The sequence below is a fragment of the Siphateles boraxobius genome, unplaced genomic scaffold (assembly GCF_051911475.1).
Source record: "Siphateles boraxobius isolate OS27281-9 unplaced genomic scaffold, OSU_SipBor_1 62, whole genome shotgun sequence".
NCBI lineage: Eukaryota > Metazoa > Chordata > Actinopteri > Cypriniformes > Leuciscidae > Siphateles > Siphateles boraxobius.
In genome coordinates this window covers 592,130-619,361 of record NW_027509189.1, presented here as the reverse complement: position 1 = coordinate 619,361, position 27,232 = coordinate 592,130, and the positions used below count along the sequence as shown (strand labels likewise).

The following is a 27,232-nucleotide window of genomic DNA, read 5'->3' as shown; positions in this document are numbered from 1 at the left end:
CAAGAGACCCAACAGTCTCTCGAACTGTTTCACAGTGCGTGACTGGCCTAGCTTTAGCTCTTTGGTGGCTGTCAGGATAGCAGCTACACGAACGGGCGATAGAGTGGCCCGCATCGTCACTGAATCCCATACCACACCAAGGAAAGTGGTTCTCTGTACTGGAGAAAGAACACTCTTCTTGGCGTTGAGCCTCAACCCCAACATCTGCATATGAGCGAGAACAACACCTCGGTGCCGAACCGCCGACTGCTCTGATTCCGCCAGAACCAGCCAGTCGTCGATGTAGTTCAGAATACGTATGCCCTGAAGCCTGAGAGGGGCTAGAGCTGCATCCACGCATTTCGTGAACGTGCGGGGTGATAAAGCTAGACCGAAAGGAAGAACCCGATATTGGTATTCTTTGCCCCCGAAAGAAAACCTTAGGAACTTCCTGTGCTGAGGGAGGATGGAGATATGGAAGTAGGCGTCCTTCAGATCTATCGTGACAAACCAGTCCTCGGATCTGATTTGAGTCGCGATCTGTTTGAGTGTCAGCATCTTGAACTTGAGTTTCTGTACTGAACGATTCAACAGACGAAGATCTAAAATGGGACGCAACCCCCCATCCTTTTTTGGAACAATGAAATAACGGCTGTAAAAACCCGACTCTCTGTCGGGTGAGTACACCTGTTCTATAGCTTCCTTTGCTAACAGGGCCTTTACCTCTTGCTCCATTACCAGAGCCTGCTCGGGATGCACCACTGTGGGCAGCACCCCGTTGTAACGAGGAGGACGAGAACCAAACTGGATTCTGTATCCTTTCTCTACAATCTGCAGGACCCAATGAGAAATATTCGGCAGAAGCTTCCACGCTGCCAGAAAATTTACTAAGGGAACCAGCCTCTCGAGGCTGGTCTCTGGTGTTATCGAGACAGCCAATTCCGGAGCCTGAAACATAATGGCAGGAACTACCTGAACTGGCCGCTCTAAGGCCCCCCTCAGAGGGCGCGAAACCGATGCTGTGCCGTAGCATAGCATCAGCGACTCGCTGGAGACCGCTGCGCCCTGAAGCACCGAGGGTGGCAGGGTTGGCAGAACGGTCTCATGAGGACCCCGAAATGGAACGGGCACCGTAAAATGAGGTGTACACCGCTCCACTTCGGTCGGGGCTGTCCTCACAGGCCTGATGCGTGAACATCAGGACCTTTTTTTTTTTAACCGAAGTCTTCTTCGCCTGAAGAACGGTCCTCAGATCCGGCTTCGACTTAGAAGACTTCGGTTGAGAGGGTTGCGTCTGTCTCCAGTCTCTACGTGGAGGTGCACGAGATGCAACGCTCTCTTTCTGATGCACACGATATGATGAGCTTGACGGCTGGGGCTGCTCACGCCCAGAAGCCCCAGGGGGCTGGACCCGGCGAGGGATAAACTTTTTAAAAACGTCCGCTTGTTTTTTTGACTCCTGAAATCTCTCGACGACCGCGTGGACTGCGTCGCCGAAGAGACCAGAAGGTTCAAGCGGAGCATCTAATAAAAAAGCTCGATCTTTTTCTTTGATTTCAGGCAGATTCAACCATAAATGTCTCTCAGTAGCTACCAAGGCTGCCATAGACCGCCCAATTGCTCTGGCGGTCTCCTTAGTAGCCCTGAGAGAAAGATCGGTAGCCCGACGAAGTTCACGAATCTCGTCATGACTGACTCCCTCACTACTATCCAGATCCCCCAGCAGGTCAGCTTGATAAGCCTGGAGCACTGCCATAGTATGCAGACATGCTCCAGCTTGACCTGCTGCCGTATAAGCTTTGCCCACTAACACCGAAGTGGCTTTAAGCGGTCTAGTGGGCAAAGCCGAGGCTTTCAGAGACGATGCGGGACCAGGGGAAAGATAACTGGCTAAATTCTCTTCCGCCTGGGGCATCGCCTCATAACCATACTCTTTCAGCCCTCTTATTCTCGAATAAGTGTTAACATGAGGGCTGAAAAGACGTGATGAGTATGGTTTATTCCACGATTTAGAAATCTCATTGTGCAAATCGGGAAAAAATGGAAGCCCTCGTGGTGGAGATAATGTGGTTGAAGATAAAAAGCGCTCATCTAATTTGCTTTTAGGACGAGCGCCCTTATTCTCAGATGGCCATTCAATATTTAACTTCTCTACAGCCCGCGACATAACATCCACCAGCTCATCATATGCTGGGGAAATAAATTGTGAATCCCTTTCCCCCATGTGTGTGCTTACACTCTCCACACTCATCACATCAACCTCCTCGGAGGAAGAGCAACAAAGTAGTGGAGGGCTCTCTCCCCGGGCGAAAGAAACCGCAGAGCGTGCTTCCGACACCGGGGAGAGAGCACTGGATCTCTCGGGTAAGGAAGGAGAAAGAGCCCTCGGACCCGTCTCCAACCCCTCCGAAAGATCCTTTTGCGATCCCCAGGAATGCATTCTCCGCGCCGCCTCAGCAGACGCGGGTCCTGATCCCTGTGGATCGCGAGCCTGCCCACTCACTTTATCAAAGAGTGACAGGCGAGAGCGGAGCATGCGAAGCGGTAACATCTCACAATGCTGGCACTCAGCCCCCTCGAAGGCTGAGACCGCATGCTCCACTCCCAAACAAACGACACAAAGCTCGTGTGTGTCCCCACCCGTTAAATAACGCGGGCAGGGAGAAACACACTGTTTGTACACTTGTTTAGTTTCCATCCTTTTCCGCAACAGACAACAGTAAATAGACAAAGACAAAATGACACAGATCGCTTGCTGAGACACAGAAGCCAATGCCGCGTTTCACCGGGTGAGCCTTTATCCCTTCCTGGTCATGACGTCAGCCGCCCGTGACGCTCATTCTTTCCATTGGACTAGTTGACATTGATGCTCAGACGCATGCACGCTGGGGGCGTTCCCAAAGCGTCAAGTGACGCATCGCGAGTTCCCTCGAAAGGGAACTACGTAAATTCCATATCAGTACTTAACTCAAGCGAGTAGAAATGAAAGCGTAAATATCAACTCAATAAAATGAAGTAAAAACTACTCAACTTTTCTGATACTGGGGTTCCCATCATGCACTGGGCCTTGCATAATTAATGAGGTTCATTTTTCACTGGTTTCCAGCTGTATTTACACTGTTTTATCATTGCTTTTGTTGTCAGGATTAGTAACTTGCCGTTTTGTGACATTTCGAGTAAATTTTCTGCTCAAAATGACACATTCAAACACAAAAACGATCCATCAAATGCTACCGTCATTGTGTATTGTCTACCAAGTATTGAGGTCTTTGCATTCACATCATGCTTAACATCTGACATGATGAAGTATAAATTACTTAGATACTCTAAGTAAAACACATACTATAAATGACTGGTATAATTCAATAAAATTGTTCGAGTGAAATGTAATGCAAAGGAAATTTCAACTAAATCGATATTAATCAACCGTTTACTAGCCAAGTTAAAATTACTTATTTTGTTTGTTACTTTCACTTAACTAGGTTAAGTAAAGTTTACTTAATTCCATATTCCAAGTAAATTTTAACTCAAAGATTTCTAATTAAAGCTACTGATAAATATGTTTAGGTTTTTACTTGGCAAATCTTTGTAAATTTACTAGCATTTTCTGAGTGGAAAAAGTTGCCTAGCTTTTTTCAAGTAAATCCCACTCCAAATTTTTTTCAGTGTAAAAGCCTTTGGAGAGTTGATTTGTTCTTCATGTTGTGTTGAGTTCATTGGTAAATGACGTTAAAACCGATGTTTTAGGCGCTCTTTAGAAGCTGCAATGATTCCAGGAATATCTCAATCCACTCATAATAGACTGTATGAAACGAAACTTCAAGGATTTTTTCTAATTGTAAATCCTCCAGATTGTAACCACTAAATTGTTCCTGCTCGTAAGGAGCTCGTCTACGTCGCCGCTAGATTCCTGTTGTTTTCGAAGAGATGATGATCAACAGACCGCAGAGTTAATTCTCTTTCTTTCTCTTTCTCTCTCTCTCTCCGGTCAGTTTTGGCTGTTCTCTGCGGCGCACATTAATAGCTGGGTTATTGAGAGTCTCTGAGCGCCTGAAGAATTTACTCGAGGAAGGATTCGGTTTCAGGCAAAAGAAAACGGTCTGTGAATAAATATCTGGAGGATGATAGAAAGATCCTATCGAGGCATCATAATCCAAATGCTGATTTTGAAGCCAAATTACTGAAGCACTGCTTGTGTCCTTCAGAGAAGACAACAGAATGCATTGCAACGAGATCTATATATTTTAGAAAATATCATTTTATTGTATTATAGTTATTTTTAAAATATATTATAGTTTTTTTTATAAGTACATTAGATTTAATACAAAAATATCAAGAGTTATGTATAATTGTATACTGTATTGAAAATAATAATTTATACATTCTATAAACAAATTCTATAGTAATTTTTTTAAACATTTATATGCTATTTTATTTATTATAAGATATATTATAATAATGTTATTTATTTTATAATATGATTTTTTAATAAAACGTATTATATATGTATATATTTATAATTATTTTTTATAATTTTTTATATATTTTATATTATAAATATATTAATTCAATAAATGCAAAAAGTATCAAAGTATAATCATATAATTAATATATAATAATAATAATAATAATAATAATAAATGAATAAATATTGATAATATAATTTTATATATATAAATAATATTAATAAAATATAATATTGTAATTTATAAATTAATAACAGTATATTTATATGTATATTAATAATAATTATATGTATATTAAAATATATATGAATATATATGAATAAAATATATATATGAATATAAATATATATATATATATATATATATGAATAAAAAATTATAATATTTTAATTATATATATATATATATATATGAATAAAAAATTATAATATTTTAATTATTATATATATATATATATATATATATTTAATATAATAATTAAAATATTATAATTTTTTATTCATATATATTCATTATTAAAGTTGATATATATATATATATATATATATATATATATGAATAAAAAAAATATAATATTTTAATTATTATATAAAAAAAAAAAAATATATATATATATATTAAAAATAGATTATTTTGCCCATTATTTGTATTTTTGTTTTTATTAGACTATTGTGTCATTAGCAACTATATATATTTATATGCAACTATTAGATTAAACACTATTTAAAGTCTTGTAGAGAATGTTAATTGTTTTGCACAAACCGTTTCTTTAATTGTCTAATGAAGTTGATTGTGTATATAATCTAGCATCACTATCTAAGAAGTGTTAAAAAACTAAAAAACTGATAATATCTGTTAGCTTTTAGTGGGATTAAGTGCCTGTTAAGTGTGTGTATACAGTGTGTGAGTGTGAGAGACACACACACACACACCTCTCCCTCTCAGGTGATTCATGGCGCTCATGTGAAAGGAGTTTGTCGTCAGTTTCAGAGAAATATGATCAGAGTTTAACCTCTCTTGCCCTTCCTGGTTTCACAGGACGCTTTGCTCTCGGCAGGTGAGCCTCTGAACCGATGAACAATTCACAAACACACTAAAAGCCCAGGAGAAGATTAATACAGCGTCCCGCGGTTTACACACACTCTCTTCCTCCGCGTCTCTAGAGCTGCTCTCTCAGCGCTTTATGAAGTTCACGGACGTATTAATGTTGTCTCAGATGATGCTATAACAACAGTCAATCATTCTCATCAAATGGACATTTTTTGGTTGATTTTGAGATATTGAACTACAGTTATATCAAATATTTTTTCACTTTTTTCTTTATTATGATAAAAATCAAAACAGTATGTGATAGGAGAGGCATTTTATAAATTATTTGTAACTATACATATTATTATACAAATTAATATATATAATTTAATTGTAATTTGTAATTTTTTATTTGTATTTAATTAATTTAAATTGATATATATATATATATAAATTAAATTTTATGCATACTATTTATACTTTTAATTTATATTATTTGATTTTATAGATTTTTGTTTAATCAATTTGAATTCATTTTTATAAAAAAAATACAAATTAAATAAATTAAAATTAAAATAAATAAATCAAGTAAGAGTCTTGAGCCAGAGCAGCTCAAGTAATTTGATATAGCAATTTATAAATCTTCACAGATTTTTATCTTATTTTTAATTATACATATTATTATACAAATTAAGATATATTAATTTAATTATGTATATTTATTTTAATGCTTATAATTTTATCATTATTATAATCTTATAATTATATATAATTTAATTAAAAAATATATATACATTTTCAAAATGACAAGAAATTATTGAAGATGATTAATTATTTATTAAATTAAATTAAAAAGAAAAAAATATTATTAAAAAAGAAATGAATTATTACTAAAGAGCCATAAAATGAATGTGGAGCAGCTCAAATCATTTAATGAGAAATATCTGAGATGATTAGATGTTTTACTGAAGAACAAAATAATTGATTAACTCGGATTATATAATGGATTATATACGGTGATCCATCTCTGTCTCATGAGTTACAATTATGCAGTTATTTCACTGAAGGTTCGTCTAAACAATTTCAGGCCTTTTTTTAATTTTGCCTGAAGTTCAGTATTGAGTATCAGACCACAGAAACAGAAATCAAAGTTGTTTTGTGAGCGTTTCCAAAGTAAACTCATAATGAAGGAATGACTGAGATCCTGCATGAATCCCTCGTTCATGTGTGGAGAATATAAAATGTTTCTCGATTGTTGTTGTTGTTCTGTGCATCGATCGCCAGTGAATGAAACGAGTTCTGGTGAAACGAACGTCCTTCTCTTCTCTCTCTTCATTTGTGGTGAAATCAAATCCTCCTGAACGCTCAAGCCACTAAACCTAATCGCAAATTACTGTCCAGCAGAGCCTAACAGTATACTGATATAATCTTTCATACGGAAGAGCATTTATGAGTTATGAGTTCATCGAACGCAATATTCTGTTGAATGCATTTTGATTTCACGCAACAACATTTTATCCTCTTCCACAAAATATACATTGAGTCGCTGTTGCATCCTAGATTTGCAGATATATTTGAATATATATATATATATATATATATATATATATATATATATATATATAATTTTAAGGGGGTAATGTTTATTTATTATGCATACTATTTAGAGTATACATGATTAGTATATCATTCTTATCATTTTAATATAATAATAAATTGAAAACTTTTCAATTAATTCTTATATTATATCATTTTTATTTTCATTATAATTTGTTTACATTTTTATTTAATTTTTTTCTTATATACTATTAAATAATATAGATATATTTTTAAATTATTCTATACTTTTTATTATATTTTATTATAAATACTGTAAATAAAATAAGAATTACCTCATAAACATTATATATATATATATGTATATTATATAATTGTATATATAATATACAATATATTATATATATATAATTATATGTGTATATTATATATAATATTTACATTTATAATATAATCAATTAAAATTATATATATATATATATATAATTTTTAAGGGGGTAATATTTATTTATTAATTATGCATACTATTTAGAGTAAACATGATTTTGTATATCATTCTTATCATTTTAATATAATAATAAATTGAAAACTTTTAAATTAATTCTTATATCATTTTTATTTTCATTATAATTTGTTTACATTTTTATTTAATTTTTTCTTATATAATATTATATAATATATATTTTTAAATTATTCTATACTTTTTATTATATTTTATTATACATACTGTAAATAAAATAAGAATTACCTCATAAACATTGTAAATATATAATATAATTATATATATATATCATTTAATATATATATATATATAATTATATGTATATATTATATAATATTATATATAATATTTACATTTATAATATAACCAATTAAAATTATATTATATATATTATATATATATATATATAAAGAGATGATATGCACACTGTAAAAATATTTTTTTGAAGTTAAAACAAAGATTATTGGAGTATGTTTTACAAGAAAATACTATTTCAGTCGCTACTTCAACATGTCATCTTCAGTCAATGTGTTGTCCGTCATTTATTAGTAATTAATTAATCGATTCACTAGCAATTTCTGAGTGAAACTTGTTTCTACAGCATTTTTTCCCAGTGTATCTGAATGAGAAGGAAGTATTGTTCAAAGTGACGTCGCAGTTATCAGAAGGAAATCTCAAGCACATGCATTTAAGCATGAAATCCAACTCCTGCACAACTTACATGGACTTTAATGTCAGGAGCTGCTGGGAATTATAAGCGTGCATTAAATCATGCAACATGTCGAGAGCTGCAGTGGATCTCGAGCTTGTTCCTGCATTAACCGCTGATAAAGGGTCAGAAGTCTCCTCAGGTATTCACAGCTCACACTCTGTCACTGAGGAAGTGTAGATTACTCCGATTACCCAGAAGCCCCGGGGAAGAGAGAGATCTGTTAGACGAATGAGTGTATCCGTATGGAAATGTGTGTGTTTAGTGCAGGTCAGGGATTACATGTTCTCATCAGGGATCGAGAAGTAGGAATATAATGAAGAGATAAGTTATCTATGCTACTTCCAGAACACAAACTTTTTAGAAACATGAATATGGATAGTCGACAAATGGATATTTTATATATATTATAGAACTTTATATGTATCTTGTTATGTTATATATTTTTTGCTTTATTATGACAGGAAAGTGAATAAGAGACAGCATGATGCGAGAGACATTTTATGTATTATTTTTAATTATTATTTTATGTAGATATATATATATATATATGTAATTTAATATATAATTCATTTAATTTGTATCCATACTATTTACTGTTTCATTTATAATTTTATGTATATATTTATACTTTTATTTGTATTTTATTATCATTTATCTATGTTTAAATGATTATGATTATATTTATATAATATGTGTGTGTGTATATATATATATATATATATATATAATATTAATAATATTTACATTTATAATATAATCAATAAAAATTAAATAATAAGAAAAAACAAATAAAAGTATAAATATATACATAAACATATATAATAAAAACAATATATATATTGTTTCATATTTATTTATTCATTGTATACTTTTTATAATTTAAATTTATATGATTATTTATGTGTATATATGTATATATTATATATAATATTTATATTTATAATATGACCAATTAAAATTCACGAAAAATTTAAGAAACTACAATAAAAGTATAAATAGTATACATAAACATACATATAATAAAAACATATGTATATATATATATATATATACACACACACATAAATTATAAGTTATTTTATATATTATTTTTGTGTATTTCTGTGAGTGTGTGTGTGTGTGTGTGTGAAAATAGAGGACAGTGCTGATTCAGCGACTCCTCCAGTGTGTGTGTGTGTGTGTGTGTGTGTGTGTGTGTGTGTGTGTGTGTGTGTGTGTGTGTGTGTGTGCAGGGAAACAGGATTTGGGAACATCCGATGTAAGTAAGTCTGCCTGTCACTATCAGATCCTCATCGCTCGTCTCTGATTGGACAGATTTTAACCCTCATCACTATAAATATAAAGTGCCTAATTTGCATGTGTTCTGAACACATCTGATATCTGATCTCAGATATTGTTCATATGTGAGCGGTTCTGAATAAGACCGGCTTTACATGGAGCAAGAATGATCTAGAAATGCATACGGTCACAGTGATAAACTGCAGTCAGTGCTGGATCACACACACCGCGTGTGGACTTGATCGGTCATGTGTCGTCATCAGTTCAGTTCTGCTTTATTCTGCTGAGGTTGTGTGTGTCAGACCTGTGGCAGAGTGAGTGAGTGTGTGTTTGAGAGAGTGTGTGAGTGTGTGTGAGTGAGAGTGTGGGAGTCTGTGTATATGTGTGAGAGTGAGTGTGTGCGTGAAAGTGTGTGAGTGAATATGTGAATGTGTGTGTGAGTCTGCGTGTGTGTGTGTACCTGTTTGAATTCATCCGAGTGCATTTTATTTCCTTGGTTTTCTATTATCATATTATAATACATTATAATATTTATATATTATAAGAAATGATGCAAATACATATTTTAAGTAATGTAATGACATTGATTGCTTTATTACTGACAGCGTTGAGTTTACAGTGCAGATGCTCTGAACTCATCGTAGCTCTTCTCCATGCTCTCGCTGTGTGTGTGTGTGTGTGTCTGAACTCATCTCATCACTGTAACTCTTCTCCATGCTCTCACTGTGTGTGTGTGTGTCTGAACTCATCTCATCACTGTAACTCTTCTCCATGCTCTCACTGTGTGTGTGTGTGTGTGTGTCTGAACTCATCTCATCACTGTAACTCTTCTCCATGCTCTCGCTGTGTGTGTGTGTGTGTGTCTGAACTCATCTCATCACTGTAACTCTTCTCCATGCTCTCGCTGTGTGTGTGTGTGTGTGTGTCTGAACTCATCTCATCACTGTAACTCTTCTCTATGCTCTCGCTGTGTGTGTGTGTGTGTGTCTGAACTCATCTCATCACTGTAACTCTTCTCTATGCTCTCGCTGTGTGTGTGTGTGTGTGTGGGTCTGAACTCATCTCATCACTGTAACTCTTCTCTATGCTCTCGCTGTGTGTGTGTGTGTGTGTGGGTCTGAACTCATCTCATCACTGTAACTCTTCTCCATGCTCTCACTGTGTGTGTGTGTGTCTGAACTCATCTCATCACTGTAACTCTTCTCTATGCTCTCGCTGTGTGTGTGTGTGTGTGTCTGAACTCATCTCATCACTGTAACTCTTCTCTATGCTCTCGCTGTGTGTGTGTGTGTGTGTGTCTGAACTCATCTCATCACTGTAACTCTTCTCTATGCTCTCGCTGTGTGTGTGTGTGTGTGTGTGTGTCTGAACTCATCTCATCACTGTAACTCTTCTCCATGCTCTCACTGTGTGTGTGTGTGTCTGAACTCATCTCATCACTGTAACTCTTCTCTATGCTCTCGCTGTGTGTGTGTGTGTGTGTGTGTGTGTCTGAACTCATCTCATCACTGTAACTCTTCTCTATGCTCTCGCTGTGTGTGTGTGTGTGTCTGAACTCATCTCATCACTGTAACTCTTCTCTATGCTCTCGCTGTGTGTGTGTGTGTGTGTGTGTGTGTGTCTGAACTCATCTCATCACTGTAACTCTTCTCTATGCTCTCGCTGTGTGTGTGTGTGTGTGTGTGTGTGTGTCTGAACTCATCTCATCACTGTAACTCTTCTCTATGCTCTCGCTGTGTGTGTGTGTGTGTGTGTCTGAACTCATCTCATCACTGTAACTCTTCTCCATGCTCTCGCTGTGTGTGTGTGTGTGTGTGTGTCTGAACTCATCTCATCACTGTAACTCTTCTCCATGCTCTCACTGTGTGTGTGTGTGTCTGAACTCATCTCATCACTGTAACTCTTCTCCATGCTCTCGCTGTGTGTGTGTGTGTGTGTGTGTGTGTCTGAACTCATCTCATCACTGTAACTCTTCTCCATGCTCTCGCTGTGTGTGTGTGTGTGTGTGTGTGTGTGTGTGTCTGAACTCATCTCATCACTGTAACTCTTCTCCATGCTCTCGCTGTGTGTGTGTGTGTGTGTGTCTGAACTCATCTCATCACTGTAACTCTTCTCTATGCTCTCGCTGTGTGTGTGTGTGTGTGTGTGTCTGAACTCATCTCATCACTGTAACTCTTCTCTATGCTCTCGCTGTGTGTGTGTGTGTGTGTGTGTCTGAACTCATCTCATCACTGTAACTCTTCTCCATGCTCTCACTGTGTGTGTGTGTGTGTGTCTGAACTCATCTCATCACTGTAACTCTTCTCTATGCTCTCGCTGTGTGTGTGTGTGTGTGTGTCTGAACTCATCTCATCACTGTAACTCTTCTCTATGCTCTCGCTGTGTGTGTGTGTGTGTGTGTGTGTGTGTCTGAACTCATCTCATCACTGTAACTCTTCTCTATGCTCTCGCTGTGTGTGTGTGTGTGTGTGTGTGTCTGAACTCATCTCATCACTGTAACTCTTCTCTATGCTCTCGCTGTGTGTGTGTGTGTGTGTGTGTGTCTGAACTCATCTCATCACTGTAACTCTTCTCCATGCTCTCGCTGTGTGTGTGTGTGTGTGTGTGTCTGAACTCATCTCATCACTGTAACTCTTCTCCATGCTCTCGCTGTGTGTGTGTGTGTGCGTGTCTGTGTGTGTGTCTGAACTCATCTCATCACTGTAACTCTTCTCCATGCTCTCACTGTGTGTGTGTGTGTGTGTGAGTGTGTGTGTGTCTGAACTCATCTCATCACTGTAACTCTTCTCTATGCTCTCGCTGTGTGTGTGTGTGTGTGTGTGTCTGAACTCATCTCATCACTGTAACTCTTCTCTATGCTCTCGCTGTGTGTGTGTGTGTGTGTCTGAACTCATCTCATCACTGTAACTCTTCTCTATGCTCTCGCTGTGTGTGTGTGTGTGTGTGTGTCTGAACTCATCTCATCACTGTAACTCTTCTCCATGCTCTCACTGTGTGTGTGTGTGTCTGAACTCATCTCATCACTGTAACTCTTCTCTATGCTCTCGCTGTGTGTGTGTGTGTGTGTGTGTGTCTGAACTCATCTCATCACTGTAACTCTTCTCCATGCTCTCACTGTGTGTGTGTGTGTGTGTCTGAACTCATCTCATCACTGTAACTCTTCTCCATTCTCTCACTGTGTGTGTCTCGATGCTCTCTGTGTGTGTGTCTCGATGCTCTCTGTGTGTGTGTCTCGATGCTCTCGCTGTGTGTGTCTCGATGCTCTCTGTGTGTGTGTCTCGATGCTCTCGCTGTGTGTGTCTCGATGCTCTCTGTGTGTGTGTGTCTCGATGCTCTCTGTGTGTGTGTGTCTCGATGCTCTGTTTGTGTGTGTGTCTCGATGCTCTCTGTGTGTGTGTGTGTGTGTCTTGATGCTCTCGCTCTGTGTGTGTGTCACGATGCTCTCTCTGTGTGTCTTGATGCTCTTGCTGTGTGTGTGTCTCGATGCTCTCGCTGTGTGTGTGTGTCTCGATGCTCTCGCTGTGTGTGTGTGTCTCGATGCTCTCGCTGTGTGTGTCTCGATACTCTCGCTGTGTGTGTGTGTGTCTCGATGCTCTCTCTGTGTGTGTCTCGATGCTCTCTGTGTGTGAGTGTCTCGATGCTCTCTCTGTGTGTGTCTCGATGCTCTCGCTGTGTGTGTCTCGATGCTCTCGCTGTGTGTGTGTGTCTCGATGCTCTCGCTGTGTGTGTGTCTCGGTGCTCTCGCTGTGTGTGTGTCTCGATGCTCTCGCTGTGTGTGTGTCGATACTCTCGCTGTGTGTGTGTGTCTCGATGCTCTCGCTGTGTGTGTGTGTCTCGATGCTCTCGCTGTGTGTGTGTGTGTCTCGATGCTCTCGCTGTGTGTGTGTGTCTCGATGCTCTCGCTGTGTGTGTGTGTCTCGATGCTCTCGCTGTGTGTGTGTCTCGATGCTCTTGCTGTGTGTGTGTCTCGATGCTCTCGCTGTGTGTGTGTCTCGATGCTCTCGCTGTGTGTCTCGATGCTCTCTCTGTGTGTGTCTCGATGATCTTGCTGTGTGTGTGTGTGTCTCGATGCTCTCGCTGTGTGTCTCGATGCTCTCTCTGTGTGTGTCTCGATGATCTCGCTGTGTGTGTGTGTGTCTCGATGCTCTTGCTGTGTGTCTCGATGCTCTTGCTGTGTGTGTCTCGATGCTCTCTCTGTGTGTGTCTCGATGCTCTCTCTGTGTGTGTGTGTGTCTCGATGCTCTTGCTGTGTGTCTCGATGCTCTCGCTGTGTGTGTGTCTCGATGCTCTCGCTGTGTGTCTCGATGCTCTCGCTGTGTGTGTGTCTCGATGCTCTCTCTGTGTGTGTCTCGATGATCTCGCTGTGTGTGTGTGTGTCTCGATGCTCTCTGTGTGTGTGTCTCGATGCTCTCGCTGTGTGTGTGTCTCGATGCTCTCGCTGTGTGTCTCGATGCTCTCGCTGTGTGTGTGTGTCTCGATGCTCTCTCTGTGTGTGTCTCGATGCTCTCTGTGTGTGTGTGTGTCTCGATGCTCTCGCTGTGTGTGTGTCTCGATGCTCTCTCTGTGTGTGTGTGTCTCGATGCTCTCGCTGTGTGTGTGTGTCTCTCGATGCTCTCGCTGTGTGTGTGTATCGGTGCTCTCTCTGTGTGTGTGTGTCTCGATGCTCTCTGTGTGTGTGTATCGATGCTCTCGCTGTGAGTGTGTGTCTCGATGCTCTCTCTGTGTGTGTCTAGATGCTCTCTCTGTGTGTGTGTCTCGATGCTCTCTGTGTGTGAGTGTCTCGATGCTCTCGCTGTGTGTGTGTCTCGATGCTCTCGCTGTGTGTGTGTCTCGATGCTCTCGCTGTGTGTGTGTGTCTCGATGCTCTCGCTGTGTGTGTGTCTCGGTGCTCTCTCTGTGTGTGTGTGTCTCGATGCTCTCTCTGTGTGTGTGTGTCTCGATGCTCTCTGTGTGTGTGTGTCTCGATGCTCTCTGTGTGTGAGTGTCTCGATGCTCTCTCTGTGTGTGTCTCGATGCTCTCGCTGTGTGTGTCTCGATGCTCTCGCTGTGTGTGTGTGTCTCGGTGCTCTCTCTGTGTGTGTGTGTCTCGGTGCTCTCTCTGTGTGTGTGTGTCTCGATGCTCTCTCTGTGTGTGAGTGTCTCGATGCTCTCTCTGTGTGTGTCTCGATGCTCTCGCTGTGTGTGTCTCGATGCTCTCACTGTGTGTGTGTGTCTCGATGCTCTCGCTGTGTGTGTGTCTCGGTGCTCTCTCTGTGTGTGTGTGTCTCGGTGCTCTCTCTGTGTGTGTCTCGATGCTCTCTGTGTGTGAGTGTCTCGATGCTCTCTCTGTGTGTGTCTCGATGCTCTCGCTGTGTGTGTCTCGATGCTCTCGCTGTGTGTGTGTGTCTCGATGCTCTCGCTGTGTGTGTGTCTCGGTGCTCTCTCTGTGTGTGTGTGTCTCGGTGCTCTCTCTGTGTGTGTGTGTCTCGATGCTCTCGCTGTGTGTGTGTGTCTCGATGCTCTCGCTGTGTGTGAGTGTGTCCGATGCTCTCGCTGTGTGTCGATGCTCTTGCTGTGTGTGTGTGTGTGTCTCGATGCTCTCGCTGTGTGTGTGTCTCGGTGCTCTCTCTGTGTGTGTGTGTCTCGGTGCTCTCTCTGTGTGTGTGTGTCTCGATGCTCTCGCTGTGTGTGTGTGTCTCGATGCTCTCTCTGTGTGTGTCACGATGCTCTCGCTGTGTGTGTGTGTCTCGATGCTCTCGCTGTGTGTGAGTGTGTCCGATGCTCTCGCTGTGTCTCGATGCTCTTGCTGTGTGTGTCTCGATGCTCTCGCTGTGTCTCGATGCCGTCTGTGTGAGTGTCTCGATGCTCTCGCTGTGTGTGAGTGTCTCGATGCTCTCGGTGTGTGTGTGTGTGTCTCGATGCTCTCTCTGTGTGTGTCTCGATGCTCTCGCTGTGTGTGTGTGTGTCTCGATGCTCTCGCTGTGTGTGTGTGTCTCGATGCTCTCTCTGTGTGTCTCGATGCTCTCTCTGTGTGTGTGTGTGTGTGTGTGTGTGTGTCTCGATGCTCTCTCTGTGTGTCGATGCTCTCTCTGTGTGTCTCGATGCTCTCGCTGTGTGTGTGTCTCGATGCTCTCGCTGTGTGTGTCTCGATGCTCTTGCTGTGTGTGTCTTGATGCTCTTGCTGTGTGTGTGTCTCGATGCTCTCGCTGTGTGTCGATGCTCTCTCTGTGTGTCGATGCTCTCTCTGTGAGTGTGTGTGTGTGTCTCGATGCTCTCTCTGTGTGTGTCTCGATGCTCTTGCTGTGTGTGTGTCTCAATGCTCTTGCTGTGTGTGTCTCGATGCTCTTGCTGTGTGTGTGTCTCGATGCTCTCGCTGTGTGTCGATGTTCTCTCTGTGTGTCTCGATGCTCTTGCTGTGTGTGTGTCTCGATGCTCTTGCTGTGTGTGTGTGTGTGTGTGTGTCTCGATGCTCTCTCTGTGTGTCTCGATGCTCTTGCTGTGTGTGTGTCTCGATGCTCTTGCTGTGTGTGTCTCGATGCTCTCGCTGTGTGTCGATGCTCTCTCTGTGTGTGTGTGTGTGTCTCGATGCTCTCTCTGTGTGTGTCTCGATGCTCTTGCTGTGTGTGTGTCTCGATGCTCTTGCTGTGTGTCTCGATGCTCTTGCTGTGTGTGTCTCGATGCTCTCGCTGTGTGTGTGTGTGTCTCGATGCTCTTGCTGTGTGTGTGAGAGTGTCTCGATGCTCTTGCTGTGTGAGTGTGTGTGTGTCTCGATGCTCTTGCTGTGTGAATGTGTGTGTCTCGATGCTCTCGTTGTGTGTGTGTGTGTGTCTCGATGCTCTTGCTGTGTGAATGTGTGTGTGTCTCGATGCTCTCGTGTGTGTGTGTGTCTCGATGCTCTCGCTGTGTGTGTGTGTGTGTTTTGATGCTCTTGCTGTGTGTCTCGATGCTCTCGGTGTGTGAGTGTGTGTGTCTCGATGCTCTTGCTGTGTGTGTGTGTGTGTGTGTCTTGATGCTCTCGTGTGTGTGTGTGTGGTGTGTCTCGATGCTCTTGCTGTGTGTCTCGATGCTCTCGCTGTGTGAATGTGTTTTGATGCTCTCGCTGTGTGAATGTGTGTGTCTCGATGCTCTTGCTGTGTGTGTGTGTGTCTTGATGCTCTCGTGTGTGTGTGTGTGGTGTGTCTCGATGCTCTTGCTGTGTGAGTGTGTGTGTCTCGATGCTCTTGCTGTGTGTGTGTGTGTGTCTTGATGCTCTCGTGTGTGTGTGTGTGGTGTGTCTCGATGCTCTTGCTGTGTGTCTCGATGCTCTCGCTGTGTGAATGTGTTTTGATGCTCTCGCTGTGTGAATGTGTGTGTCTCGATGCTCTTGCTGTGTGTGTGTGTGTCTTGATGCTCTCGTGTGTGTGTGTGTGGTGTGTCTCGATGCTCTTGCTGTGTGAGTGTGTGTGTCTCGATGCTCTTGCTGTGTGTGTGTGTGTGTCTTGATGCTCTCGTGTGTGTGTGTGTGGTGTGTCTCGATGCTCTTGCTGTGTGTCTCGATGCTCTCGCTGTGTGAATGTGTTTTGATGCTCTCGCTGTGTGAATGTGTGTCTCGATGCTCTCGCTGTGTGAATGTGTGTCTCGATGCTCTCGCTGTGTGAGTGTGTCTCGATGCTCTCGCTGTGTGAGTGTGTGTGTATCGATGCTCTTGCTGTGTGTGTGTCTCGATGCTCTCGCTGTGTGTGTGTGTGTGTGTCTCGATGCTCTCGCTGTGTGAATGTGTGTCTCGATGCTCTCGCTGTGTGAATGTGTTTTGATGCTCTCGCTGTGTGAATGTGTGTGTCTCGATGCTCTTGCTGTGTGTGTGTGTGTGTCTTGATGCTCTCGTGTGTGTGTGTGTGGTGTGTCTCGATGCTCTTGCTGTGTGAGTGTGTGTGTCTCGATGCTCTTGCTGTGTGTTCGTGTGTGTCTTGATGCTCTCGTGTGTGTGTGTGTGTGTGTCTCGATGCTCTTGCTGTGTGTATGTCTCGATGCTCTTGCTGTGTGTGTGTCTTGATGCTCTCGCTGTGTGTGTGTGTGAGAGAGTGTGTCTTGATGCTCTCGCTGTGTGTGTGTCTCGATGCTCTCGCTGTGTGTGTGTGTCTCGATGCTCTCGCTGTGAGTGTGTGTGTGTATCGATGCTCTTGCTGTGTGAGTGTGTGTCTCGATGCTCTCGCTGTGAGTGTGTGTGTGTCTCGATGCTCTTGCTGTGTGTGTGTGTCTCTATGCTCTTGCTGTGTGAGTGTGTGTGTCTCGATGCTCTTACTGTGTGAGTGAGTGAGTGTGTGTGTCTCGATGCTCTCGCTGTGAGTGTGTGTGTGTCTCGATGCTCTTGCTGTGTGTGTGTGTCTCGATGCTCTTGCTGTGTGTGTGTGTGTCTCGATGCTCTTGCTGTGTGAGTGTGTGTGTGTGTGTGTGTGTGTGGATGCTCTCGCTGTGTGAGTGTGTGTGTGTGTGTGTGTGGATGCTCTCGCTGACCTCATCGGGTCTGTCTCCTCATGAATGGAGCATCAGCTTCTGCTCGGGTTCAGTGGGATCGTTTGTTTGTTCGCTCTGAGGTTGTAAATCTCCTCAGCCGTGTCAAACGTGATTTGTTTAGTGGTTTGCTCTCGTGTTCTGAGCCAAAGCGGTCAGTCGGCGTGACGGACACACTCTTCTCCACGTAAGGTCAGCGGATGAACACGTGAAGCGAGGGTAAGCAGAGACACAGCGATCTTGGATTCTGTCGCAGACACTTGCCACTAAACTCTATTAGACATGTGTTTTAATATTCCTCTGTTCTTCCCTTCCAACTTCTCTGAGGGTTTTCTGGTCAGTCCAGTTTTCCACTGGCAGGATCCGAGGTTTTCCCAGGGTGCTCCTCACTCGAGTCGAGTTCTGGCCTCCTCAGATGGGCTTTATTCAATGTGGCGCGTGTGTGTGTGTGTGTGTGTATGAACTCGCTGTGGACAGTAGCCTGTTTGGGAACCGCCTGCGCGAGGGATGGGAAAGATTGTGAGGAAGAGCGAGACTATATTTTAGGATAATTCAGGAAATTAAATTGGGAAGTTTTGTTTGTGAGTCCTATACAAAATGTATTTTTGAGTGTTTCTATATATATATATATATCATATAGTGCAGTGATTGGTTAAACACTTTTTAGAGTGTGTGTGAGTGAGTTTGTGTATGTGTGAGTGTTATTGAGTGTGTGTGTGCTGCATGCATCCAAATGCTGGTCCATGCAGCCACTTTTCTTCTTGGCACTGAACTTTTTTTTCTGCTTTTGCCAAAACACTGGTACTGTGTGTATATGTGCGTTTGAGTCAGAGACTTGAACATGCCAGTTTGTGTGTGTGTGTGTGTGTGTGTGCATGGGGAGTGCAAGTCTTTTCTGTCATCACAAGTTGGCTGGTTTATAGCAAAAACTATAGATATACAAAGATGCTACACTCATATATTACTTCTGAATGGGTGGAAGTACAATGAGCAATATGACTGAATAAGTCCTGCCTTCTAAATAAAAGAGCCAATCAGTGATTCAGTGATCAGTCATTGCATCACTGCTGCTGCTGAAAAATAAGTTTTTTGAATGCTAGAGCACAAGAAACAACATTTATGGGACAGTTCATGTCGGATATTGTTGCTGATTTGAACTATGTTATTTAAATGTGAGTTCTGCTAACTGTTTTTGAGTTTTCAGGATTCCCCCATTCAAATAGATAGGACTTGATGCCTGAAACAGAAGAGCTGCCCGGAGGCGTTGCAAACATGGCAAAAACACTGTTTATAGTCACCAAAATGACACATGATTGGTTGTATTTAATTGGAAGACGAGATTGGCTATTATGGTCTACATGCAACATTTTCCACAAACAAATTTTGAAGGGTGAATCTGGTCCAAAATTAAACTCCAAAATATATTTTAGAACCTCTTTTTTTTTCATTGTAACATTTATTTTCATGCCACTTTTAACATTTCACCTCCAATTCCTATTACCATTCATCAGCAGTGTTTGGCTCTTCTGAGATGATCAAAGTTTGCTTTCATCAGTGAATTCATTTCCCCAGATTGTTCAGCTGATACTGTAAATGTCATCCAGGCGTCATGTTAAATAAAGCTCCAGATGTGTGTGTGTTTCTTGTGGTGGGTTTGTAAGGTGCTCTGGCAGGAGAATTCAGCACTTTGGACAGCACCTTGGCTTTGCTTCCTCACACTCTGAGAATCCTCCAGCTCAACAGCTGCAGTCGCTTGGCCATAGGTGTACAGAAACACTATAATCTTTCATCTGCGAAAGCAATAGTGAATTCTCTTTTGAAATTACATAAAAATTCGAAAATTAAAAAAAAAGTTGTATATTCCATGCACTGTAGTCCATTTTCATTTTTAGTCATTATGTAAAGATACCAAATCATGTTTTTGGTTTAAGATATTGATTATCTGATCAAATCAACTGATTTTGTTGCTCATATAAATACTAGTTTCTAACAGTGTAGATAATTTTTTTGACTTTTTTTAAAGAGCACAAGTGGTGTTTGCACACGCAAAGGTTGCTGCCATTATATTAGGGGTTCTGGCTGGTTGCTAGGGTGTTGCTATGCAGTTGCTTAGGTGTTCTCGTTTTTTTTTTAGTACAATGTTTGCCAGGGTGTTTTAGCTGGTTGATAGGATGTTGCTATGCAGGTGCTAAGGTGTTCTTTTATTGGTTTTTAGCACAGTTATTAAATTCAATTCAATTCAAATTTATTTGTATAGCGCTTTTCACAATACATATTGTTTCAAAACAGCTTTACAGAAAGTGCATTTAAGAAATGTACATAGAAAAATACAGTTAGTTAATCATGTACTAATTTAGGGCATAACATATCGCCTGGGTTGAGGTGTCTCTTCACAGGCGTCGAGTCGTCTCTTCACAGGCGTTTAGTCATCTCATCGCAGGTTTTGGGGCAATGTTATGTGATTGCCATGGTGTTCTGTTCTGGCTGGTTGCTAGGGTTTTGCCATGCAATTGCTAAGGTGTTCTAATCAGTTTTTAGCACAATGTTATGTGGTTGCCCAGTGTATTTTGGCTGGTTACTATGCAGTTGCTAAGGTGTGGTTATTATTTTTCAGCACAGTGTTTTGTGGTTGCTATGGTGTTGCTATGCTGTTTCTTCGTTCTATTTTTAAAAAATAATTTTATGTGGTTATTGGACTGTTGCTATGCAGTTACTAAGGTGCTCTAATTTGTTTCTTGGTACAATGGTATGTGATTGCCAGGGTGTTCCGGCTAGTTGCTTGGGTATTGCTATGCAGTTGCTTTTTTTTTTTTTTTTTGCACAATTATGTGATTGCCTGGGTGTTCTGGCTTGGTTGCTTGGGTGTTGCTATGCAGTTGCTAAGGTGTTCTAATTGTTTTTAGCACAATGTTATGTGATTGCCAGGGTGTTCTAGCTGGTTGCTAGGATGTTGCTATGCCGTTACTTAGGTGTTCTTTTATTGTTTTTTAGCAGTTATGTGATTGCTTGGGCGTTCTGTTCTGGCTGGTTGCTATGGTGTTGCTATGCAGTTGCCAAGGTGTTTTTTTTATTGGTTTTTAGCACAATTCTATTTGATTGGCAGGGTGTTCTGGCTGGTTGCTAGGATGTTGCTAAAGTGTTCTTTTATTGGTTTTTACCAGCTATTTGATTGCCTCTGTGTTCTGTTCTGGCTGGTTTCTATGATATTACTATGCAGTTGCTAAGGTGTTCCTATCAGCGTTGAGGACAATGTTATATAATTGCCAGGATGTTCTATCTGGTGGCTAGGATGTTGCTATGCAGTTGCTCAGGTGTTCCTATATTGGTTTTTAGCACAGATATGTGATTGCCTGGGAGTTCTGTTCTGGCTGGTTGCTAGGGTGTTGCTATGCAGTTGATAAAGTGTTCTAATCAGTTTTTAGCACGTTATGTGGTTGCCCAGTGTATTTTCACTGGTTGCTAGGGGGCTGCTATGCTGGGTTTTTTTTCCATCACATCTCACTTAGTAAAGTAACTGCACACCTCTCCTCAGCAATGGTATTATGTTTTAATAGACACATACTCGGGTTTGCTTAAATCTCAAAGAAAACCTCTAGCTATTTTACTACCACTATTTACCACAAAATACGAATTTAGCTAGTTTTTGCATGCACACGCGTTGGCGTTTGAGTCGTGTTGAGCAGATATCACAGTGTGTTCCCTCTTCCCCCCAGGCAGCAGGGAGGCAGCATTCACCTACGCCATCACCGCCGCTGGGGTCGCCCACGCCGTCACGGCCGCGTGCAGTCAGGGCAACATGAGCCACTGCGGCTGCGACAGGGACAAACAGGGATACTACAACCAGGAGGAGGGCTGGAAATGGGGCGGATGCTCCGCGGACATCAAATACGGCATCGAGTTTTCCCGGAAGTTTGTGGACGCCCGAGAGATTAAAAAAAATGCCAGACGGCTGATGAACCTTCATAACAACGAAGCTGGGCGAAAGGTGAGGCTTATTTTAAATCGACATTTAGGGACTTTGTTTCTTCTTTTTTTGTTGCAGGAATACATGCAGAATATTTCATATTTCAGTAATTCAAATTAAAAGGTGAAAATAATATATTAAGTATATATAACTATATACATATGCATGATTATACTTTTCAGAGGGTGGACATTTCTGTATTTAAAATCCTTTTTTTATTGATTTCATGTAATATTCTAATTTTCTAAGATTTTGAATTTGGGGTTTTCATAAGCTGTAAGACATAATCATCAAAATTATCACTTTTGCACGATATTTAAATTTTTAGAGTTTCACCTGTATAATGGATGGATGCAGTTTTTTGAGCTTCAAATTGATGATTACAATTCACTGCCATTATAAAGCTCGGAAGCGTCAGGGTGTTTATTAATATAAATCTGATTGTTTTCGTCTGAAAGATGAATGTCATATACACCTAGGATGACTTGAGGGTGAGTAAATCATGGGATGAATTTCATTTTAAATTGGACTAATTTAAATTGAAGATTTTAAATTGAACTCTAATCCGTTTAGACTTCAGAAGCTTTTCTAAAACCCTTAAAAGGCTCGAAAGAGGCCAACGTTGACTTGAAGGAACAAATAAAATCTTTGGGGAAAATTTCTTATGCGTTCATTTGTTATTTCTCAAGGGCGTTTTAATTTGACAATTTACCAACATTGGCCGTGGTCGTCTTGCAGAAACATTTATCAATTCTGCTTGACTGCACAGTTGGGAAAATCTTCCAGACAAAGCGGCTTAATCTGTTTTAGATGTCACAGGCTTTAAAACATTGAAGTTTGGAAGCACTTTCTGGCCGACTTTTAGTTAAAAGAAACAAATAACGAATTCTTTCGGAGAAGTTCTTATCCATTAATTCTTTTTGAAAAGACAAATGCATTTAGAGCGTTTTAGCAATTGGCGTGATTCGTCTACACAGTCCTCCAATAGAGTTTAGATGGTGTAGTTCGTCCTTCGCAGGTGGCAAACCGAGGATTCGTTCGCCAGACGAATGCTTGAACAGTTTTCAGCAACTCGTTTCGCTTCAGCCAGTTACTAAGAGCTTTCTCGGTTCGCTCCTTGATGCCGGTTCAAGCTAGGTTTGGCTGCTTGCCGCTTTGGCCATGTTTGTTTGTTTGATAGCTGTAAGTCATTCAAGAACACAAAACAACATGCACTGAAACAGCAGAACCGCATGCACTCCGGTGACAAATGGATCTAATTAATAACACAAGGCTTTATGGTGTGAGCCGGGATTGAGCCCGGTTGCCAGTTGGAGCCGGTCCAATCCCATTGTGGGCCGCTGTATGGAATCATCAAGTCGAAAGCCTGTAACAGGATATTATTGCGAGTCTTTCTGCTGCACTGAAAACACAACCCTCGCTCCATTGAGCCAGGCTTTTATAGAGGACCCACAATGGCATTCATGGAGCCATAGCATCATATGTTAAGGGGGGAACGGGACGTACCATGTGACTCTGAATGGGGGAAGATGGAAGTTGCCACTCTGGAATTTCAATTGCTATCATACGCGTATGTGGTTGGAGCGAGCCGGGCCAGAACTGGTCCACATTAGCACTGTGGATATAAGCGTATCCAGGCAAATGTAAACAGCAATGTGGGCCTTCGGACGGCTTGTGAAGTAACACATCGTTCATTTTGAAATGCCGTTTGCCTGCGGGCACACGCTGGCTCGGTGAACGTTGAATCAACATTAGTCATGAACGCATTTCTCTGCAGAATCAATGTTGATGTATTGAAGCCACGTGGATCTTATTTCAATTGCGGTACGGGTGTTCAGATAAGCAATGGTTTGCAAGGGAACAATATATTAATTGGTTAAATATTGGCTGAAAATCCAGTTTACATTTTATGAAATGAAATTACTGCTTGGTAGAATTAATGAAACATTCTACTCGTTGTTAAAGGTTCCAAAACCAAGTGAGCTGCCTTGCTTATAATATATGCTATAGCCTATATACATTATATATATATATATATATTATATTTTTCATTTTTATATTATTTGTAAGTTAACTTATATATAAACATTATATCTATTTCTACATATTTGAAATTATGTGTAGATATTTCACACACACACTTATGTATGTGTGTATATATATATATATATAGTGAAATTAAAAGTACTAAAAATAATTTTTAATGTTATATATATTACATGCAATTCAAATGAAATAGAAAACTACCAAAATATAATAATCTAAAAATAATGTAAAATGAGATTTTTTTTAATAGATATATCACAATGTATACATAAATAAAAATGCATTTCTATACATGCCTTAAAATGCAGTCTATGTAGGCAGCTTAATAGGTTTTGGAACAAGTGCATTTTTAAAATGTAAAATCATATTGTAATAATATATTTATTCTGTTCATTTTTTAGCATAATCAGTGCCGAAATTTAATAACCAATTTTTATTTAAAATGGAAAACTGGCAGCATTCATAAGTCACTGGGAAAGGTTAGGAAGTGCAAAACTTGAATGTAGATGTTTATAAATGTCTTGCCAGAACAATCCCTCCGACCTCTTTTGTTCTTGCACAGATCCGGTTGAAATCGAGAGATCCCAGTCGGCTTTACCCATCAATGGCCTCGCGTGGGTCAGGATGGTTTTGTGGGATTGATCGATTAGTTTACATGTGTTTTCCAGGGAAATGATAATTGCTTCTGGTGAGGAGTCGTGCCAGACAGAGAAAAGGGGTCTGGAAAAAGTCTTTCAGCGTTTCATACAGTATTGATATCCAATGTAAATCTAAAAATAATACATTTACTTTTCTTTGCAACATACTGTACATGCAGATACATTTTTGTTTGAGGATTTCTTCCGCTATTCGTTCTGTAGCTTCATCGCTGCAAAAGATCTGCAATTCATTAAAAGGCTCAATAATCCACATCTATGGTGTTTGGCTGTAGGAGATTTATATTTATTTTTCCTGCTCTAGATGTGGTGCGCAGGAAGGTAGAGGGAATTACAGAGTGGGTTTGATGGGTAACTGGCAGAGATCAGCGGAGAGCAGTATTAATGTCGCACATTAGATCGTATGCTTTTTCCACTGCATGAACATGCTCGTCTTCCAAACAGCCCAATGCAAACCATAAAAAGATGATTTCCCAAAGCCGTTCGGATATATGTGCTGTGTTTTTGTCTCCAGAGCGTTCTATTTCTGAAGTATGCATAATGTGCAGCGTTTGTGAATTATTTTTTATGCATGGAATACATGAGAGATACCATATCCCACAATGCAGTGTGGTCGACTTGACCTTCCTTTTCCAGTCTGATGAATAAACTGTAGCTAATTATAATTTAAGCCCTTCTTGACTGACATTTTTACACTTTTTGCATTTTAAAAATGCAAAAGAGTTGTTTAATGTTCAAGATGTGACACCTTGAACACTGCAGTATTTATTCCGGAAAAACACTTGCATTTATGATGGGACCCATTGTTTTCTTGCATCATGTGACTCCAGAATGCTGTTGTTTGTCTTTTTATGTTACCATTTTAGCAGTTTTAAATGCTAATCTCACGAGACTTGTGTTGCTGTGATTTTCTGCAGGTTCTTGAAGAGCGAATGAAGCAGGAATGTAAATGTCACGGCGTTTCGGGCTCCTGCACCACCAAAACCTGTTGGACCACGTTACCGAAGTTTCGCGAGATCGGATACGTCCTGAAGGACAAGTACAACAAGGCGGTCCACGTGGAGGCGGTCCGTGCATCACGTCTACGACAGCCCACGTTCCTCAAGGTGAAGAAGACTCACGGTTACCAGAAGCCCTTGGAAACAGACTTGGTGTACATCGAGCGCTCGCCGAACTACTGCGAAGAGGACGCCAAAACGGGAAGCGTTGGGACGCAGGGGCGAATGTGCAACCGGACTTCCCCACACACGGATGGTTGTGACCTCATGTGTTGTGGGCGGGGCTACAACACGCATCAGTACACCAAGGTGTGGCAATGCAACTGTAAATTCCAGTGGTGTTGTTTTGTGAAATGCAACACCTGTAGCGAGAGGACGGAGGTTTTTACCTGCAAATGAACGGGGAACGGGAGGAAGCCAGTTTTAATCGCCGGTTTTTGCACAGCAGAATGTATATTTGCTTTAACACGAGAGTTAAAATACTAAACTCTATCAGTAGGTACGAGCCCAGAAGTACATGCACTGACTCGCGCTCAAGGACTGCAGGATACCAGTGCATTCTGGGATTTGTAGCGTTTCTAGGGATTCGGCACGAGACGTTGCCGCGTTTGGCGGCACAAAGGAACTCGTTTGAGTTGTGTTTAAGGAGCTCAGTGCAAATCGAGGGATGTATAAAAAAGCCTCCTAAAATGCCAACTGGAACCTGGTAGAGTATGTTAGTTATCCAGTCACACTGGATCTGTCTGTTTGAACACTGAAAATAAATTATTATATATTATATGTTATAGTCTCCTAAGGAACCGAAGTGCTAACGGGTAGAAATGTGTTATTTTGTACTAAGTGTAAAAAAAAAAAGAGAGTAATGGAAACAAAGACTTTGTAGAAACTCGTGACTAAAGATGAAACGTAAAGGCCCTGTATTTTCCGACAGAAACGTTTAATGGCTAATGATGTGTTGACTTCCGAAACCACTGTCATTTTTTTTTTTTTTTGCTCGGCTGATGCATGTTAACATCGGTTCATCTTTGCTGAAATCTAGCCGTAGGTATGCCATAGACGTTTGGGCCACTTTTTCTTTTTCCAACTTGGCTAAAGCAGTGTCTACGATTCAAAGATCCTTCCTCAGTTCATGAAATGTGGAACGAGTATATTTCTGGATATGTTACAGAGTGCTGCACTGATATTTTTTCTATTCAGATACGATGCAATTAAAAGTAAAATAAATATCAAGTTGACTGACATTTGCGATTTTATTGACGGGAAAAATATCATTTTTATTTTTCAACCCGAACTATGCTTGATTATATGATTGTGGTTGATTGCTTCTAAATTAAATTTTTTTTTTTAATGCAAAAGTCCATTCATGAAAAGACGTCGACTGAGTTTGGACCCAAACATGTTTTCAAGTGCACATGACATCAGTATGAATCCCAACTCCAGTTTCCTGTACTTCAGAAGCCTGAAAACCATTAAACACACATCACCTCTCAACATAATGAACATTAAGCCTGAAAAGAATCGACTCGTCGCCATTTCCCCATTATAAATGACAAGATGAATTGCATTGGTGGCTTTT

The 27,232-nt window shown here is 40.5% G+C and overlaps 1 protein-coding gene across 2 annotated transcripts in view; it reads left to right on the top strand.

The window, feature by feature from the left end:
- wnt7bb (wingless-type MMTV integration site family, member 7Bb) overlaps nt 1–26,886 on the top strand; it is a 48,728-nt gene extending 21,842 nt beyond the window's left edge. For both annotated transcript variants that reach the window (XM_077209766.1, XM_077209765.1), the window contains exons 3-4: nt 21,706–21,977; nt 25,576–26,886. In XM_077209766.1, the coding sequence (XP_077065881.1) occupies nt 21,706–21,977; nt 25,576–26,055 (752 nt within the window). In that variant the 3' untranslated portion in view covers nt 26,056–26,886. The remainder of the gene's footprint in view (nt 1–21,705; nt 21,978–25,575) is intronic.
- The last annotated feature ends 346 nt before the right edge of the window (nt 26,887–27,232 follow it).